At 45.1% G+C, this 18,615-nt stretch overlaps 1 protein-coding gene across 1 annotated transcript in view; it reads right to left on the bottom strand.

The window, feature by feature from the left end:
- LOC121549352 (protein kinase C and casein kinase substrate in neurons protein 2) overlaps window positions 1-18,615 on the bottom strand; it is a 35,007-nt gene that overhangs the window by 9,271 nt on the left and 7,121 nt on the right. Inside the window, exons 2-7 of the mRNA XM_045212861.1 lie at window positions 9,307-9,408; window positions 9,011-9,168; window positions 8,585-8,820; window positions 7,418-7,573; window positions 6,996-7,171; window positions 5,844-5,964 (exon numbers count right to left, since the gene is read on the bottom strand). Coding sequence (XP_045068796.1) covers window positions 5,844-5,964; window positions 6,996-7,171; window positions 7,418-7,573; window positions 8,585-8,820; window positions 9,011-9,168; window positions 9,307-9,371 — 912 coding nt within the window. The 5' untranslated portion in view covers window positions 9,372-9,408. The remainder of the gene's footprint in view (window positions 1-5,843; window positions 5,965-6,995; window positions 7,172-7,417; window positions 7,574-8,584; window positions 8,821-9,010; window positions 9,169-9,306; window positions 9,409-18,615) is intronic.

The following is an 18,615-nucleotide window of genomic DNA, read 5'->3' as shown; positions in this document are numbered from 1 at the left end:
ACAGTGGCTGTGTTCAGGAGGGCCCTAGACTTACTACAGCTCTATGGAGGTTACATTTCACTTATAGTTCTACCTTTTCCCAAGTCACTCCCTGTTCCCACAGATATAATAAGTTTGCTGTTCTCGAAGTTCAAAGGTCAGTCTCAGGGCCTGACTGGTGAACCCAGAGGGTCAAATGACATCACACGACCTGGCAGACATCATGTGACCCCTGCAGGGTTCATAGGGGCTGACACAAGGTCAGAGGTCACCACGGGGTGAAAGGTTAAAGAGAGGAACTCTGAACGAGAGAAAGATGAGAGAGGGAGTGTTCTGGAATCCAGACATCCAGGAAGACATAAACATCCATAGGATGAGACAGAGGGAGGAAGGGAGGGGGCAGTCACACACACATCCCCACACTGGTCATACTCGACAGACGTGGTGCAGAGGCCATTCATCAGATGTGTGTGTGTGCGCGCGCGTGCACTTTCTTGTGTGTTTGCAGGTGCTTCTTGTAAGGGATTAGGAGGGCCAGAATGGGCACACATAAACCGAACACACACACAGAAAGAGAGAGAAAATGCAAACAGAGGAAGGAGAGTGAGGTAAGTGACCCTCCCCCAGGAACCATGGTGATAGAACAGTCCTTCCCATGTAAAACTCACTACAATGGACCTTCTGGACCTAGGGTAGCAGGACCAGTCCTGGTGGGGGGTGTACAAGACAGGAACATTATTTTCTTTGTAAAGAACAGCCATTTAAAGAACAGTGCTTTAACATTCAAAGGAATACATCTAAGCACAGTATTAGTTAGTCTGTGATCATGAAGAGGTGTCTTGTGATAAATGTTACTCTTCATTTAGTGTTGTGTTGTTTTGATGTGGTGTTTGTGTGTCATGGTCATTTGAAATGCTCTTCTCCTACTCTTCTTCTTCTACCCTAACCCTACTACCAACATCGATGTCTGAAGAGATTCTACCTCAGTCAAATGCTTGTTTTTAATTACTGAATGAACCTACATGAAGTAACTATGGATAAGAGTGTGTGCTAAATCAGTGTTTCTCAATCCATACCAGGGGGCACATATTTGCTCTAGCCCAGCACTAGCACACCTGATTCAACACTTCAACTTCCCATGGGAGATAAATTAACAGAGTGTAGCGCGGTACAGAGTAATATTGAAAGATAATTGTGTCCATTCTATACCTTGCTTTTCCATCTGTTGTTTTGTAACATGGTTTGACACCAACCGAATAATACTCCATGCCTTTATGTTTTGACAGTGATATCAGTTCCTCTTGGATAGAGCTTGGTTACGGTCTGTGCATTGATTAGTCAGTGTTCGGTACAACCTGACAGACAGGTTTGGTGTGTGTCTGTGTGCATCTCCTGTCAAATTACAGAAAAACGCTGGGGAGATTGCACACTCTGTCACAATGGGCTTTTGTGTGGTACAACATGTCACAGTATGCCCTTACTATATATTTAAGTAAAACTCTATGTCAACAAAATGCTTGGACTGAGAGGGGGTCCAATCTGGCCCGTGGGTGGTTTGAGTAAAAAATAATATGTGTGGGGGGAGGGGGGTGTATTGACAACGAACTCAATACACTTTAAAATGACTAAAACCAAATCGAAACAGTGTAGAAATTATAATAGATCTATATTCATACCGTTTCTTGACTGTCCAGCGCACTAATAATCACTAGACATTCAGGGAGCATCAAAAATTCAAAATACGATAGATAGGGGACTATTTTTTAAAATTCTGACGACATCGAAATATAACATTTTCAGCGCGACCCTTCGGACCTCGTTGAAGAGCGAATGCAGCCCCCGAGGCAAAATGACTTAACACCCCTGACCTAGAGGGAGAAATGGCAAGCTAGCTCTCGGAGTGGGAACAGTAGTTCTAATGGAATCTTTCCACAGAGCCATAAATCTTTTTGAGTTATTAATACCAATTTAACACCAGCAGCAGTTTTCATCCCTACAGTTGTCAAGCTCCTCACCAAGATAAACATTGTGTTCCCTCTTCAGATTTGGTTTGCAAATTAATGATAAAATCAAATCTTATTGGTCACATACATGTGTTTAGCAGATGTTATTGCGGGTGTAGCGAAATGCTTTTCTAGCTCCGACAGTGCAGTAATATCTAACAAGTAATATCTAACAATTTCACAACATATACCCAATACACACAAATCTAAGTAAAGTAATGGAATTCAGAATATATAAATATATGGACGAGCAATGTCAGAGCGGCACAGACTAAGATACAGTAGAATAGTATAGAATACAGTATATACATATGAGATGAGTAATGCAAGATATGTAAACATTATTAAAGTGACTAGTGTTCCCTTTATTAAAGTGGCCAGTGATTTCTAATCTATGTATATAGGCAGCAGCTTCTAATGTGCTAGTGAAGGCTATTTAACAGTCTGATGGCCTCGCCTTCTGGATGATAGCGGGGTGAACAGGCAGTGGCTTGGGTGGTTGTTGTCCTTGATTATCTTTTTGGCCTTCCTGTGACATCAGGTGCTGTAGGTGTCCTGGAGGGCTGGTAGGTTGACCCCGGTGATGCATTGGGCAGACCGCACCACCCTCTGGAGAGCCCTGCGGTTGCGGGCGGTGCAGTTGCCGTACCAGGCGGTGATACAGCCCGACAGGATGCTCTCAATTGTGCATCTGTAAAAGTTTGTGAGGGTTTTAGGTGCCAAGCCAAATTTCTTCAGCCTCCTGAGGTTGAAGAGGCGCTGTTTGTGGACCATTTCAGTTTGTCAGTGATGTGTACACCGAGGACCTTGAAACTTTCCACAATCATCTTCTTTGTTTTGTTATTTTTCTGGCACCACACTCCCAGAGCCCTCACCTTTTCCCTGTAGGCTGTCTCGTCATTGTTGGTAATCAAGCCTACTACTGTTGTGCTGTCTGTAAACGTGATGATTGAGTTGGAGGGGTTCTTGGCCACGCAGTCATGGGTGAACAGGGAGTACAGGAGGGTGCTGAGCATGCACCCTTGTGGGGCCCAAGTGTTGAGGATCAGCGAAGTGGAGGTGTTGTTTCCTACCTTCACCACCTGGGGTGGCCCGTCAGGAAGTCCAGGACCCAGTTGCACAGGGCGGAGTTCAGACCCAGGGCCTCGAGCTTAATGATGAGCTTGGAGGGTACTATGATGTTGAATGCTGAGCTATAGTCAATGAACAGCATTTTTAAATAGGTACAGTGGCTTGCAAAAGTATTCACCCCCCTTGGCATTTTTCCTATTTTGTTGCCTTACAACCTGGAATTAAAATGGATTTTGGGGGGGGTTGTGATTTACACAACATGCCTACCACTTTGAAGATGCAAAATATGTTTCATTGTGAAACAAACAAGAAATAAGACAATAAAACTGAATACTTGAGCGTGCATAACTATTCACCCCCCCAAAGTCAATACTTTGTAGAGCCACCTTTTGCAGCAATTACAGCTGCAAGTCTCTTTATAAGCTTGGCCCATCTAGCCACTGGGATTTTTGCCCATTCTTCAAGGCAAAACTGCTCCAGCTCCTTCAAGTTGGATGGGTTCCGCTGGTGTACATCAATCTTTAAGTCATACCTCAGATTCTCAATTGGATTGAGGTCTGGGCTTTGACTAGGCCATTCCAAGACATTTAAATGTTTCCCCTTAAACCACTCGAGTGTTGCTTTAGCAGTATGCTTAGGGTCATTGTCCTGCTGGAAGGTGAACCTCTGTCCCAGTCTCAAATCTCTGGAAGACTGAAACAGGTTTCCCTCAAGAATATCCCTGTATTTAGCGCCATCCATCATTCCTTTAATTCTGACCAGTTTCCCAGTCCCTGCAGATGAAAAACATCCCCACAGCATGATGCTGCCACCACACTGTTCTCGGGGTGATGAGAGTTGTTGGGTTTGCGCCAGACATAGCGTTTTCCTTGATGGCCAAAAAGCTCAATTTTAGTCTCATCTGACCAGAGTACCTTCTTCCATATGTTTGGGGAGTCTCCCACATGCCTTTTGGCGAACACTAAACGTGTTTGCTTATTTTTTTCTTTAAGCAATGGCTTTTTTCTGGCCACTCTTCCGTAAAGCCCAGCTCTGTGGAGTGTACGGCTAACAGTGGTCCTATGGACAGATACTCCAATCTCTGCTGTGGAGCTTTGCAGCTCCTTCAGGGTTATCTTTGGTCTCTTTGTTGCCTCTATGATTAATGCCCTCATTGCCTGGTCCGTGAGTTTTGGTGGGCGGCCCTCTCTTGGCAGGTTTGTTGTGGTGCCATATTATTTCCATTTTTTAATAATGGATTTAAAAATGGTGCTCCGTGGGATGTTCAAAGTTTCAGATATTTTTTTATAACCCAACCCTGATCTGTACTTCTCCAGAACTTTGTCCCTGACCTGTTTGGAGAGCTCCTTGGTCTTCATGGTGCCGCTTGCTTGGTGGTGCCCCTTGCTTAGTGGTGTTGCAGACTCTGGGGCCTATCAGAACAGGTGTATATATACTGAGATCATGTGACACTTAGATTGCACACAGGTTGACTTTATTTAATTTATTATGTGACTTTGAAGGTAATTGGTTGCACCAGATCTTATTTAGGGGCTTCATAGCAAAGGGGGTGAATACATATGCACGCACCACTTTTCCGTTATTTATTTTTTAGAATTCTTTGAAACAAGTTATGTTTTTCATTTCACTTCACCAATTTTGACAATTTTGTGTATGTCCATTACATGAAATCCAAATAAAAATATATTTAAATTACAGGTTGTAATGCAACAAAATAGGAAAAACGCCAAGGGGGATGAATACTTTTGCAAGGCATTGTATTCCTCTTGTACAGATGGGATAGGGCAGTGTGCAGTGTGATGGAGATTGCATCGCCTGTGGATCTATTGGGGCGGTAAGCAAATTGAAGTGGATCTAGGGTGGCAGGTAACGTAGCACTCACTTCTGTCATAAAGCACTTCATTATGACAGAAGTGAGTGCTACGGGGCGATAGTCATTTAGTTCAGTTGCCTTTGCTTTCTTGGGTACAGGGACAATGGTGGCCATATTGAAGCATGTGGGGACAGCAGATTGGGATAGGGAGAGATTGAATATGTCCGTAAACACACCTGCCAGCTGGTCTGCGCATTCTCTGAGGACGCGGCTAGGGATGCCGTCTGGGCCGGCAGCCTTGCGAGGGTTAACACGCTTAAATGTCTTACTCACGTCGGCCACGGTGAAGGAGAGCCCACAGTCCTGGGTAGAGGGCCGCATCGGTGGCACTGTATTATCCTCAAAGCGGGCGAAGAAGTTGTTTAGCTTGTCCGGAAGCAAGACGTTCGGCTGAATTATGGGCTTTCAGTTTCTGTTCGTATGAAGGGAAAGATAATCTAATAGGGGAAGAGAATCTAAGACAACACCGGATCGCTCTGATCTGGTTGTAATGTACTGAAACTTCTCCTGAGGACATGAAGGACTGACTGACCGATAGGCTGACTAACTTTCTGGCTCAATCTATTTTAACCTGATTTCTAAAGTTATTCATTTACTTGAGTCGGTCCATGGGCATGGCTTGGAGAACTCCCTCCTTCTTCCTCTCTCAAAGTAGCAGTTTTAATATATTACCTTCAAGTTCATTGGAGCTGAACCATTCGCTCTCCCCTTCTCTCGCCTACCTTCTCTCGCCTCACCATGTACCTCAAACTCAGAACCGTTCACTGACACTGAGCCACTCTCTCTCCCATCTTTCATTTCCTCAATACTCTCCCAATACCTGTTCCTCAAACTGGGGCCAGTTCATTGGAGCTAAACCCCTCTCTCTCTCTCACATTCATCTCCCATCCTTCTCCCTCATCCCCCTCTCCCCGTACCTCAAACTGGGGCCAGTTCATGGGCATGCCAGGACCGTGGTTGGAGCGGAACCACTTGAGGTCCTCCTCAGCATCAGCAGCAGAGATAGTGTCCTCCAACGTGTGGAAAACTGTCTGGAATCTAGAGAGGGAGAGAACAGGAAGAGGAAGAGAGGAGAGAGAGATCCTAATGATGTCCAATCCCAAATCCCCCCTCTAGGTAGATCTGGGTTGTAGAGGCTGAAATCCAAATGGACACTTATCCCCTACTCCCTAGCCACTCCTGTAGATATACGAGAATTGAATAGCAGCCAATCAGAAGGCAAATCAAGCTATGAAGCTTAGAGTGCATATGATGCAGAGGCTAGGGGTCCATTTGGAATTGATATGGAGAGGTGGAGGTGTCTTACTAGTGATTTGTGGAGAGGTGGAGGTGTCTTACTAGTGATTTGTGGAGAGGTGGAGGTATCTTACTAGTGATTTGTGGAGAGGTGGAGGTGTCTTACTAGTGATTTGTGGAGAGGTGGAGGTGTCTTACTAGTGATTTGTGGAGAGGTGGAGGTGTCTTACTAGTGATTTGTGGAGAGGTGGAAGTGTCTTACTAGTGATTTGTGGAGAGGTGGATTTGTCTTACTAGTGATTTGTGGAGAGGTGGAGGTGTCTTACTAGTGATTTGTGGAGAGGTGGAGGTGTCTTACTAGTGATTTGTGGAGAGGTGGAGGTGTCTTACTAGTGATTTGTGGAGAGGTGGAGGTGTCTTACTAGTGATTTGTGGAGAGGTGGAGGTGTCTTACTAGTGATTTGTGGAGAGGTGGAGGTGTCTTACTAGTGATTTGTGGAGAGGTGGAGATGTCTTACTAGTGATTTGTGGAGAGGTGGAGGTGTCTTACTAGGGATTTGTGGAGAGGTGGAGATGTCTTACTAGTGATTTGTGGAGAGGTGGAGATGTCTTACTAGTGATTTCTGGAGAGGTGTAGGTGTCTTACTAGGGATTTGTGGAGATGCAGAAGGGTCTTACTTGTAATTGGTGGAGGGGTCTTACTCGTCATTGATGGAGAGGTGTAGGTGTCTTAGCCTACTTGTGATTGGTGGAAAGGTGTCATAGCCGACTTGTGATTGGTGGAGAGGTGTCATGGTCTACTTGTGATTGGTGGAGAGGCGGAGGGGTCTTACTTGTGATTGGTGGAGAGGTCGAGGTGATGCTTGACTTCCAGCAGAAGCGCTTTGAAGAAGGTGATGCGTTTGTCCTCAAACTGCTGCCACTGTTCAAACACCTGCTCCATGTTCTCCATGTACTGGGGAGTTATCTTGTCCAGCTCCTCCAGAGACTTCTCATAGCGCTCCTTAGTCTGGGACCCAGAGGATCATAGAGGGAAGCACACACACACACAGGTAAGGAGACATACACACAGGCAAGCGCGCGCACACACACACACACAATGCATACGCACATACGCAGCTGAAACATTTGCTCCATATTGTCCAGATACTCAATGGTCTCAGAGTCACATTCCAGCCATGACACACAACATAGACATAAAACACACGTCCACGCAGAGATGATTTTACACCAGTGTAACCCCCCCCCCCCCTACCTTCTCCATCTCCTGCTGGCACTTCTCCACCTTATCCTGCAGCTTCTTCTGGGCCTCAGGGTTGCTGTTGTTCTCCATCTTGCTGTTGTTCTCCCGGCTTGTGGCCAGCTTCTCTTCCTTACAGGCCCCGTGGTACGCCTTCTTCATCGTCTCCACCTGCCATACGGCACAGAGAAGGTAAGGTACAGCGGTTAACATCATCACATCATGCTTATGTAGCCAATTGATAACCAAGTTAGCATTGCGCAGTAGCCAAGTTGACTATTCAATATGATTCTACCCTTTCAGTGGTAGACAAGCTTAGGAACAAGACCGGCTCTAGCCTTTTGGGGGCCATAAGCAAGATTTGCCTGGGCCCCCCCATATCTCACACCAGGAAGTCTCAGATTGTGACACTGGTACACTACAAACTCAGTGACCAAGAAGGTCGCGTCCAGCCCGGTAAAATGGCGACTAAAATGGCGACAGAAACAAAAACAGGCCTGTTCCAGAACTCCCAGGTCAGAGGAGAAGTGACGTCAGACGCCATTTGAGTGTGTGTCAGTTTGTGAAAGCGGGAGTGTGTGTGTGTGTCACAGAAGCTGCAGTTCATCTGCACTACTACTGCTAGCCAAACGCACAGCAGAGCAGCCCAATATCTTTCCCCCACCATAACAAATCAAGCCGGCGGTTCGACACGCAATGGCCTTCCCCTTCTCAGTAGCTGCCTGTGTGGCCAGCGGAAAGTTCCATGCCACTGCTTCCTATGAATGGCCAACACTAATGAAATAGCCTGTTATATAGCGCTAATGGCCTGTTTGTTGTACAGCATAGCAGCTAGTCCATGAGAGAAGGAGCTGAAAACAGCCAAAGCAGTGAGTCAGAGATATGTGTTCAAGTGAACTGAGGGGTGATGGGAATAATTGTCGTGGCTATTGCAGAAATCAATGGACTGATAAATGCAGGGTAAAGCTGATGTGTGTGTGTTTCTTTACATCTGAGCTTCTTAGTTCTGTGTTCTTGCTCGTCACTCTGAATCCACATCTAACCTCATTTAATGATGGTGTGTGTGTGCTTTGTGGTGGGTATCTGCATGCCTGTGTGCTTGCGCCGTTTGTATTGTCTGTGTGTGTGTGTGTGTGTGTGTGTGTGTGTGTGTGTGTGTGTCTGTCTGTATGACTCCCTAACCTCTTTCAGTTTCTTGGCCCAGGGTTTCTGTGCCTTGCGGAAGCCGTCGTCAGCCTCCTTGGTCTCCTTGAAGCCTCCGATCATCTGTTTGTGGTAGTAGTCCCTCTGCCACACCTTGAGCTTCTCAAAGTCCTCCCCCATCAGCGCCGCCTTCACCTCCATGTGGAGCTCGCTCACCTTCTCCGCCTCAGTGCACAGGGCACCCCACGCCCGCTCCAGGGTCCCGTACTGGGGGCCTGGGGATGCACACGATTAGATAATAACACACACATGCATGCTCACGCTGATGGAGAGTGCGGTACTGAGAGTCCAAGGGAACAGAGGGGGTAAAGGGAGTGGAACACACACCTGTCTTCATTGCTTGGAGCACTGAAATGTGTGTGTGTGTGTGTGTGTGTGTGTGTGTGTGTGTGTGTGTGTGTCTACCTTTCTCTATAAGCTGTCTCCAGCGTTTGGACCACTCTGTGAGCTGCTGTGCGTAGGACTTCTCGATGCGCGCCCGCTCATGGAGACAGTTCATCAGGTCGTTACACAGGCGACTGCCATCGTCCACCCGCCTCACTGTCCGCTTGTAGTTCCCCCACCTGGGGGAGGACATGGGTGTGTGTGTGTGGCAGGGTGGGAGTTGTGTGAGTGTACAGCTACGTGCATATCATATAATGACGTATGCTCGTTAATTGTATGTTTTTCAGTGTGTGTGTGATATACTGTATGTTGTCTACCGTCTCACCTCCCAGAAGCTGTCACTGGAGACGTCGATCATGGAGTCATCATAGGAGCCGGACATGGCTGCTGCTGCCCTCTGTACCCACAGTCCTCAGGGGCTGAAACACACAGCAGACTGGCTGTTACAGACTGGCTCTGTTAATTGCATTAAAAACACGTTTTACTTTCTCGTCCTGGGTGGGTGGGTGGGTGGGTCTGTCTGTCTGTGGGTCTGTCTGTCTGTGTCTGTCTGTCTGTCTTTCTATCCATCTTTCCAAGAGCACTGGAAAGATGGAGGGGGGTACCACGTGTAGAGAGCCCTGTGTGGGGCAGACTTAATACTCTGATCCCCTGGCTTCAGCACGGCCTAGTGGGGCTATTAGCCTACATACTGTACGAACGAACACACACAAGGACAACTAGCTTACTCATTTCTTTCCATGAGTAGGAAAATGAAGCCTGTAAATGAAGGGTATGACAGTGAGAGAGAGAACAGAAGACAGAAAGAGAGAGATTTCACAGGCTGACTTTAATCAGTCCGTCATGCATGCACGCACACTTTAGTTTCACTACAATCATATGACACAAAGTGGCAGCTGGGAGCTGAGCATCATTCTGTTGTTGTGTGTTCTCTCAGTCAACTAGAAAAAGTAGCCCGTTATCATAAAATGCTCCAAACAACACCCAGGCAACGTAATTATCACGCTGTCACTATGACACTCCTGAGAAATGCTGAACTGGGACCAATGCCAAAGATATGATCAGAGAGAGAAAGAGACAGAATTAACAAGCAGGTGAATGGAGCGAGACAGATAGGAGTGTGCAATCTGTAATCTGGTGTGAATCTAAACAGCAGGTGAGTGTCTTCACCCATTTCAAAAGCCTTGCAGCCTGAAAAAACAACACACACACAGCTCTGTGCAGGGTGGCACAGAGGGCCTAGTGTGTGTGTGTGTGTGTCTTATCTGACGTTTTAGCGCACACACTGTGGGGAGCTTCCGTTTGTGCTGAGTGACATGGGAGCGGAACTCCACTGACAGAAAGACCTCTGTTCCTCTCCTCCTTCATCCTCCTCTCTTGCTCTACCCCCCTCTGTCTGCTTTCTCTCGCTCTCTCTCTATCGCTGCTCTCTCCATCCTCTGTTCCATCTTCAGCTTCCAAGTATGCCCCTCATCCTCTCTCCATCTCTTCATCCCTCTCTCTCTCTCTGCAAACTGACAGGAGTGAGTGTTTCTTGGTGGGATGCAGCAGAGTAAGAGTTCACAGGTGGTGGGGAGTTTGGAGTGACGTTGTGTGTGTGTGAGTGTGTCTGCATGCTTGTGTCCTGGCTGTGTGAGTGCTTACATGTATAAGAGTGCGCACATTTGCGAGGCACAATGTGTGTACTGTGTATGTGCTGTGTACATGCATGCTGTGAGTGAGTGATTGTGTGTAAGTGTGTGTGTGTTTCCTGGCGGTCAGTGGCCCATGGCCTCCAGACCACAGCTAGGGCTGGAGGACAGACAGAGGGTTGTAGTGGCTGGAGGGAGGAGGGACCGCCAGACAAGAGTGGCTTTCACAACACTCAACCAACACACAATCTCTGTTGTGCTTTTCTAGTACGCACACAGACACACACACACGCGTGTAGGGCTAGATGGGCAACAGACTGCACTGATTTTTCTTCAGTTTCAGTGCTGCTCATATTCAAGTGCTGTCAGGGTAATGATCGTGTGAGGTGAGTTTCATCGACATTAGAACGAGGCTGATGATCAACAGTTTTTATTGTAGACTTGACCAACATGACTTTGCAATAGAAAGGAAGGAGCTGATCTCTGACCTATCTAACATGTCACACACTGTAACAAATGTTGAGCCGCAACCAAAAGACGTGGAAGCTGTATTTAAAAGGACAACATCAGTGGTCTCCTACTAAAGGGTTGTCATAAGCCCCTGGGCCAGACAACATCAGTGGTCTCCTACTAAAGGGTTGTCATAAGCCCCTGGGCCAGACAACATCAGTGGTCTCCTACTAAAGGGTTGTCATAAGCCCCTGGGCCAGACAACATCAGTGGGCCTACCTGACAAATAGAGAACAGCTGGTCAGATTCAATGGTTACTGCAGCTCTTCCAGAACCATCTGTACAGGATCACCACAAGGCTCTGTCATCTGGCCTGTTTCATTCACCCTGTACACAGATGACTGTAGGAGCTCAGACCCAGAGATGATGTTCATTAAGTACTCGGATAACACAGTAATTATGGACAAAGCAGGCAACTCATATAGAGCTCTCCCATTCAAATCTAAGAGAGCAGCTTCTATGTTTTGCCAACATCCATCAAACTCCTTAACTCTGAAGTTTTTATATATACAGTGGGGAGAACAAGTATTTGATACACTGCCGATTTTGCAGGTTTTCCCACTTACAAAGCATGTAGAGGTCTGTAATTTTTATCATAGGTACACTTCAACTGTGAGAGACGGAATCTAAAACAAAAATCCAGAAAATCACATTGTATGATTTTTAAGTAATTAATTTGCATTTTATTGCATGACATAAGTATTTGATCACCTACCAACCAGTAAGAATTCCGGCTCTCACAGACCTGTTAGTTATTCTTTAAGAAGCCCTCCTGTTTTCCACTCATTACCTGTAATAACTGCACCTGTTTGAACTTGTTACCTGTATAAAAGACACCTGTCCACACACAATCAAACAGACTCCAACCTCTCCACAATGGCCAAGACCAGAGAGCTGTGTAAGGACATCAGGGATAAAATTGTAGACCTGCAAAAGGCTGGGATGGACTACAGGACAATAGGCAAGCAGCTTGTTGAGAAGGCAACAACTGTTGGCGCAATTATTAGAAAATGGAAGAAGTTCAAGATTACGGTAAATCATCCTCGATCTGGGGCTCCATGCAAGATCTCACCTCGTGGGGCATCAATGATCATGAGGAAGGTGAGGGATCAGCCCAGAACTACACGGCAGGATCTGGTCAATGACCTAAAGAGAGCTGGGACCACAGTCTCAAAGAAAACCATTAGTAACACACTACGCCGCCATGGATTAAAATCCTGCAGCGCACGCAAGGTCCCCCTGCTCAAGCCAGCGCATGTCCAGGCCCATCTGAAGTTTGCCAATGACCATCTGGATGATCCAGAGGAGGAATGGGAGAAGGTCATGTGGTCTGATGAGACAAAAATTTAGCTTTTTGGTCTAAACTCCACTCGCCGTGTTTGGAGGAAGAAGAAGGATGAGTACAACCCCAAGAACACCATCCCAACCGTGAAGCATGGAGGTGGAAACATCATTCTTTGGGGATGCTTTTCTGCAAAGGGGACAGGACGACTGCACCGTATTGAGGGGATGATGGATGGGGCCATGTATCGCAAGATCTTGGCCAACAACCTCCTTCCCTCAGTAAGAGCATTGAAGATGGGTCGTGGCTGGGTCTTCCAGCATGACAACGACCCGAAACACACAGCCAGGGCAACTAAGGAGTGGCTCCGTAAGAAGCATCTCAAGGTCCTGGAGTTGCCTAGCCAGTCTCCAGACCTGAACCCAATAGAAAATCTTTGGAGGAAGCTGAAAGTCCATATTGCCCAGCGACAGCCCCGAAACCTGAAGGATCTGGAGAAGGTCTGTATGGAGGAGTGGGCCAAAATCCCTACTGCAGTGTGTGCAAACCTGGTCAAGACCTACAGGAAACGTATGATCTCTGTAATTGCAAACAAAGGTTTCTGTACCAAATATTAAGTTCTGCTTTTCTGATGTATCAAATACTTATGTCATGCAATAAAATGCAAATTAATTACTTAAAAATCATACAATGTGATTTTCTGGATTTTTGTTTTAGATTCCGTCTCTCACAGTTGAAGTGTACCTATGATAAAAATGACAGACCTCTACATGCTTTGTAAGTAGGAAAACCTGCAAAATCGGCAGTGTATCAAATACTTGTTCTCCCCACTGTGTGTGTGTATATATATATATATATATATATATACACATACATACATACATACATACATACACACACACATACACACGTGTGTGTGTACGCAGATCTTCCTGTGCTTTCTCTCCCTCCGGCCCTCTCTCAGCTGTTGCTGTCCTTTACTCACCAATCGCTGCCATGACAACCATGGAACACAGCAGGGCATGGAATGGACCACAACATTCTACAGCTGAGCTAATCCCGTATGTAACTTTATAAAAATGAATTGTGTTGGATTACGCTCAGAGCACCGTTTGTGGACCTGGTGGATCCATTCACACAATGTCTGATCAGTGCCTGTTCAGTGGCTTCTATAAAACCTATTATTGTATCAATTCGACACCTTTCATGGAGCACACAAATGGAGCAAACCCTTTCATTGAGTAAACAGCCTAAGTTTCTATACTGCTACTAGTAGGGCTATGTTCATCTTTGGAGGCTAACTAACCTAACAGAAACTAAAAGCTGGCTAGTGGTTACAACAACACACTTCCTAACGGAAAATAACTCTGTATAGGGTGGCAGGTAGCCTAGTGGTTAAGAGTGTTGGGCCAGTAACAAAGGTCACTGGTCCGAATCCCCGAGCCGACTGTGAAAAATCTGCCGATTTGTCCTTGAGCAAGGCACTTAACCCTAATTGCTTCTGTAAGTCGCTCTGGATAAGAGCGTCTGCTAAATGACGTAACGTAAATGTATAGAGAATACTGCAAGATGAACCCAAAGCCAACTAGTAGAAACCAAATAGAATGGACCCCTAAGGAAACTATAAACACAGATTTAAGACTGCAGCCAATTCACCCTTTTGTCTCCAAGGTGGAAACCAAAGTGGAGTTAGTGACCGCGGTGAACTATGAACACAGTTGAACCACTAAACATCACTTGACTCTGAGGAGGTTAAGACACAGAGGCCTAATTCAGTCTTTCCCCATTCTCCCCAAAGTCTGCACTTGGTTGCTATTTGTTACCTATTTGACATGTCTTTAACCAAACTCTAAAGGAGTGTCCACAGGTGTGGAAGGAAGCTAAAGTAATTCCACTACCTAAAAATAGTAAACCACCCTTTGCTGACTAACAGCCGCCCAATCAGTTTACTGCTTGTTCTTAGTAAACTGATGGAGAAAATTGTGTTTGAACAAATACAATGCTATTTTTCAAAGAACAAGTTAACTACTGACTCAACATGCATACACTTAACTTGTACTGCATTGACTCATATGACTGATGATTGGTTAAAATAAATGGATAATAAGATGATAGTTGGAGTTGTTTTGTTAGATATCAGTGCAGCCTTCTCTAACATCAGTACAGTGTCCCTCAGGGCAGTTGCCTTGGGCCATTACTCTTTATTTTGACAAATTATTTGCCACTTGTCTTACAAGAACCTAGACTGACTATGTATGCTGATGATTCCACACTCTACACGTCAGCACCCAAAGCCAGTGAGCTCACAGACTCTTAACAAGGAGATACAGTCAGTATCAGAATGGGTGATTAACAATAAACTGGTCTTAAGTACATCTAAAACTAAAAGGTTGATTTTGTTCAAAACATTCTCTAAGACCTAAACCTCAACTGGAACCATTGAGCAAGTTGAGGAAGCTGAACTGTAGGAGTAATATTGGATGGTCAGTTATCACGGTCAGATGTGTTCATGGCGTCCAGATCACTAAGGACTTGACATGGTCCACACACACCTGCACAGTCGTGAAGAAGTCACAACAGCACCTCGTCCCCGTCAGGAGGCTGAAAAGATTTGACATGGGCCCTCGGATGTTCTACAGCTGCACCATAGAGAGCATCTTGACTGGCTGCATCACCGCTTGGTATGGTAACTGCACCACCCTCGACAGCAAAACGCTAGAGAGTGGTGCGGACAGCCCAGTAAATCACAGAGGCCGAGCTCCCTGCCATCCAGGACCTCTATCTCAGGCGGTGTCGGAGGAAGGCCCGAAAAATTGACAAAGAGTCCAGCCAAGCGGGCTGTCATGTGCCTTTTACTGAGGAGTGGCTTCCGTCTGGCCACTACCATAAGGCCTGATTGGTGGAGTGCTGCAGAGATGGTTGTCCTTCTGGAAGGTTCTCCCATCTCCACAGAGGAACTCTGGAGCTCTATCAGAGTGACCATCGGGTTCCCCCGATTGCTCAGTTTGGCCGGGCGGCCAGATCTAGGAAGAGTCTTGGTGGTTCCAAACTTCTTCCATTTAAGGATGATGGAGGCCACTGTGTTCTTGGGGACCTTCAATGCTGCAGAAATGTTTTGGTGGCCTTCCCCAGATCTGTGCCTTGAAACAATCCTGTCTCGGAACTCTACGGACAATTCCTTCGACCTTAAGGTTTGATTTTTGCTCTGACAACTGTGGGACCTTATATAGACAGGTGTGTGCCTTTCCAAATCATGTCCAATCAATTGAATTTACAACAGGTGGAATCAAGTTGTAGAAAAATCTCAAGGATGATCAATGGAAACAGGATGCACCTGAGCTCAATTTCGAGTCTCATAGCAAAGGGTTGGAATACTTATGTAAATAAGGTATGTTTTTTTTCTTCTTTTTATACATTAGCACCAAAAAAAAAAAAAAATTCTTGCTTTGTCATTATGGGGTATTGTGTGTAGATTGATGAGGGAAACATTTTTATTTAATCAATTTTAGAAAAAGTCTAACGTAACAAAATGTGGAAAAAGGGAAGTGGTCTGAATACTTTCCGAATGCACTGTAGTATTAAGTGAGTAAATAGCTGTTTTTTTCTCTCTTGGTGCCTTGACAATATTACTTTTTATTTTAACGTTAATGTAATAATATCTTATGTTGTTCTTGTCTATAACTGTTATTTCTGTACTCAGTCATGCATTTTATGTTTTATGTGGTCCCCAGGAAGAGTAGCTGCTGCATGTGCAACAGCTAATGTGGATCCTAATAAAGTACACTTTTTCACTCCCCGTTACCTTTACGGACCGAAGGATTGAAAAACAATGAATTGGTTCAAGTGTGGGCTAGAGGATGTCTTCGTTTTTAAACTATCTTTATTAAGAGCTGTCATTTTATTGTGAGGAACTGCAGTTTTATCAGACTTCTTTTCTGTTTTGTCCTCTGTTATGAGTGACCCCTTACACTCATGGAAATTGGCTTACATGGATAGGGCGATTGAAATGTTTTTAACAGAAGAACTATAAAAGCTTATGCATGACCATGGAAGCAATTCATTCATTTGAATCCTTCAGGGGGAGAGAACACACTTCAGGGAGAAGGAAGAAAATGGAATTAGGCCCCCAATGTTGTTCCTGGCAGACTGTGCTGAGTCTGAAGTCCACTCAGCTTCTCTAGGTGACTAGGCAGCTTCTCTAGGTGACTAGGCAGCTTCTCTAGGTGACTAGGCAGCTTCTCTAGGTAACTAGGCAGCTTCTCTAGGTAACTAGGCAGCTTCTCTAGGTGACTAGGCAGCTTCTCTAGGTGACTAGGCAGCTTCTCTAGGTGACTAGGCAGCTTCTCTAGGTAACTAGGCAGCTTCTCTAGGTAACTAGGCAGCTTCTCTAGGTAACTAGGCAGCTTCTCTAGGTGACTAGGCAGCTTCTCTAGGTAACTAGGCAGCTTCTCTAGGTAACTAGGCAGCTTCTCTAGGTGACTAGGCAGCTTCTCTAGGTAACTAGGCAGCTTCTCTAGGTAACTAGGCAGCTTCTCTAGGTAACTAGGCAGCTTCTCTAGGTAACTAGGCATACACGCACCGGCCACAAAATACAAAACAGAGGGAGGGGAAAAGAGAAAGAGGAACAGAAAGAAGAAGCTATCTACTACACCTTTCAAAACAAGACGTCTTCTTTATATATGAAAGGCATTGCCGGCGACAAAGCCTCTACTTTTCTATCCGCCAACCGACCTAGTCTGCCTACGGCTTAGTATGAAATGTAGCCGTAATGCTGAGGAGGCATTGGCACGCACTACGATCCTTAGCTCTTGATGGTTGCTAGGCAGCGCCCGTTACTACTATCCTCCTGCCAAACTAAACTTTGCGAGGAATGTCACTTCACCCATCTCCTCACATAGCCCACCGCATACACCGTTTTCTTAACCACAACTGGATGGATCCATAAAGAACTACTGTGGGAATAAATATCACTGAATGACGAAAATATTGGAATAAAGTAGGCTAATCCAATTGAAGGCATCAAATTGTTGCTTACTGAAACACCCAAAGTAATCTAATTGTTATAATACATTTGAAGCAATAGCCTACCAGTGTGTGTTCAACTATTTCAGTACCGGTTTTCCCTGCTTTGAGACAAGCGTGGGGACTCGTCTTGATAAATCAATCAATGTCAAATTTTTATTTTCACTGAATCTCCATTTGGATATAGGTTAGGCTACAATTAGGCTGTGGAAATGCTAAACTGAAGTGAGTGCTGCTCATGATCATATTGTCTAGTTGACTCATTTATTAGCACTGATCAGAAAATGATTCCAGCATGTTATGTAGTTTAACTTAGTAGCCTGGGCCAACTCCCAACCAGAGCCTGTGACTTGTCTTAATCAATGTGATTTTGTTTCACTGAATCGCTCTCTGTATGTTACATTTGGTTAATTCTCTGGCTGGGCAAATAATTGGAGGTGGTATAGCTCATCTACTTGGTTGCTCATCTATTTTTTTACATTTAAGTCATTTAGCAGACGCTCTTATCCAGAGCGACTTACAGTTAGTGAGGGCATACATTTTCATACTGGCACCCGTGGGAAACGAACCCACAACCCTGGTGTTGCAAGTGCCATGCTCTACCAACTGAGCTACTATCGATCACTGATCAGAAACATTTAGCATGCAATAATGTAGCCTAAATCAAGTGTAGGCTTTGTGATGGTGTACAGACCCCTTGACTTTTTCCATTTTGTTACATTACAGCCTTATTCTAAAATTGATTAAATAAATAAAAATCCTCAACAATTCACACAATACCCCATAACGACAAAGCGAAAACAGGTTGAGAAATATTTGCTAATTTATTTTAAAAAAAGATATACCTTACTTACATAAGTATTCAGACCCTTTGCTATGAGACTCAAAATTGAGCTCAGGTGCATCCTGTTTCCATTGATCATCCTTGAGATGTTTCTACAACTTGAAGACTCGAGGCTGTAATCACTGCAAAGGTGCTTCAACAAAGTACAGAGTAAAGGGTCTGAATACTTATGTAAATGTCATACTACATTTCTTTATTTTTAATAAATTAGCAAACATTTCTAAAAACCTGTTTTTGATTTGTCATTATGGGGTATTGTGTGTAGATTGATGAGGGGAAAAAATACAATTTAATCCGTATTTAGAATGAGGCTGTAACCTAACAAAATGTGGAAAAA

The sequence above is a fragment of the Coregonus clupeaformis genome, unplaced genomic scaffold, assembly GCF_020615455.1.
Source record: "Coregonus clupeaformis isolate EN_2021a unplaced genomic scaffold, ASM2061545v1 scaf0058, whole genome shotgun sequence".
Taxonomy (NCBI): Eukaryota; Metazoa; Chordata; class Actinopteri; order Salmoniformes; family Salmonidae; genus Coregonus; species Coregonus clupeaformis.
This window is presented reverse-complemented; position numbering and strand designations above follow the sequence as displayed.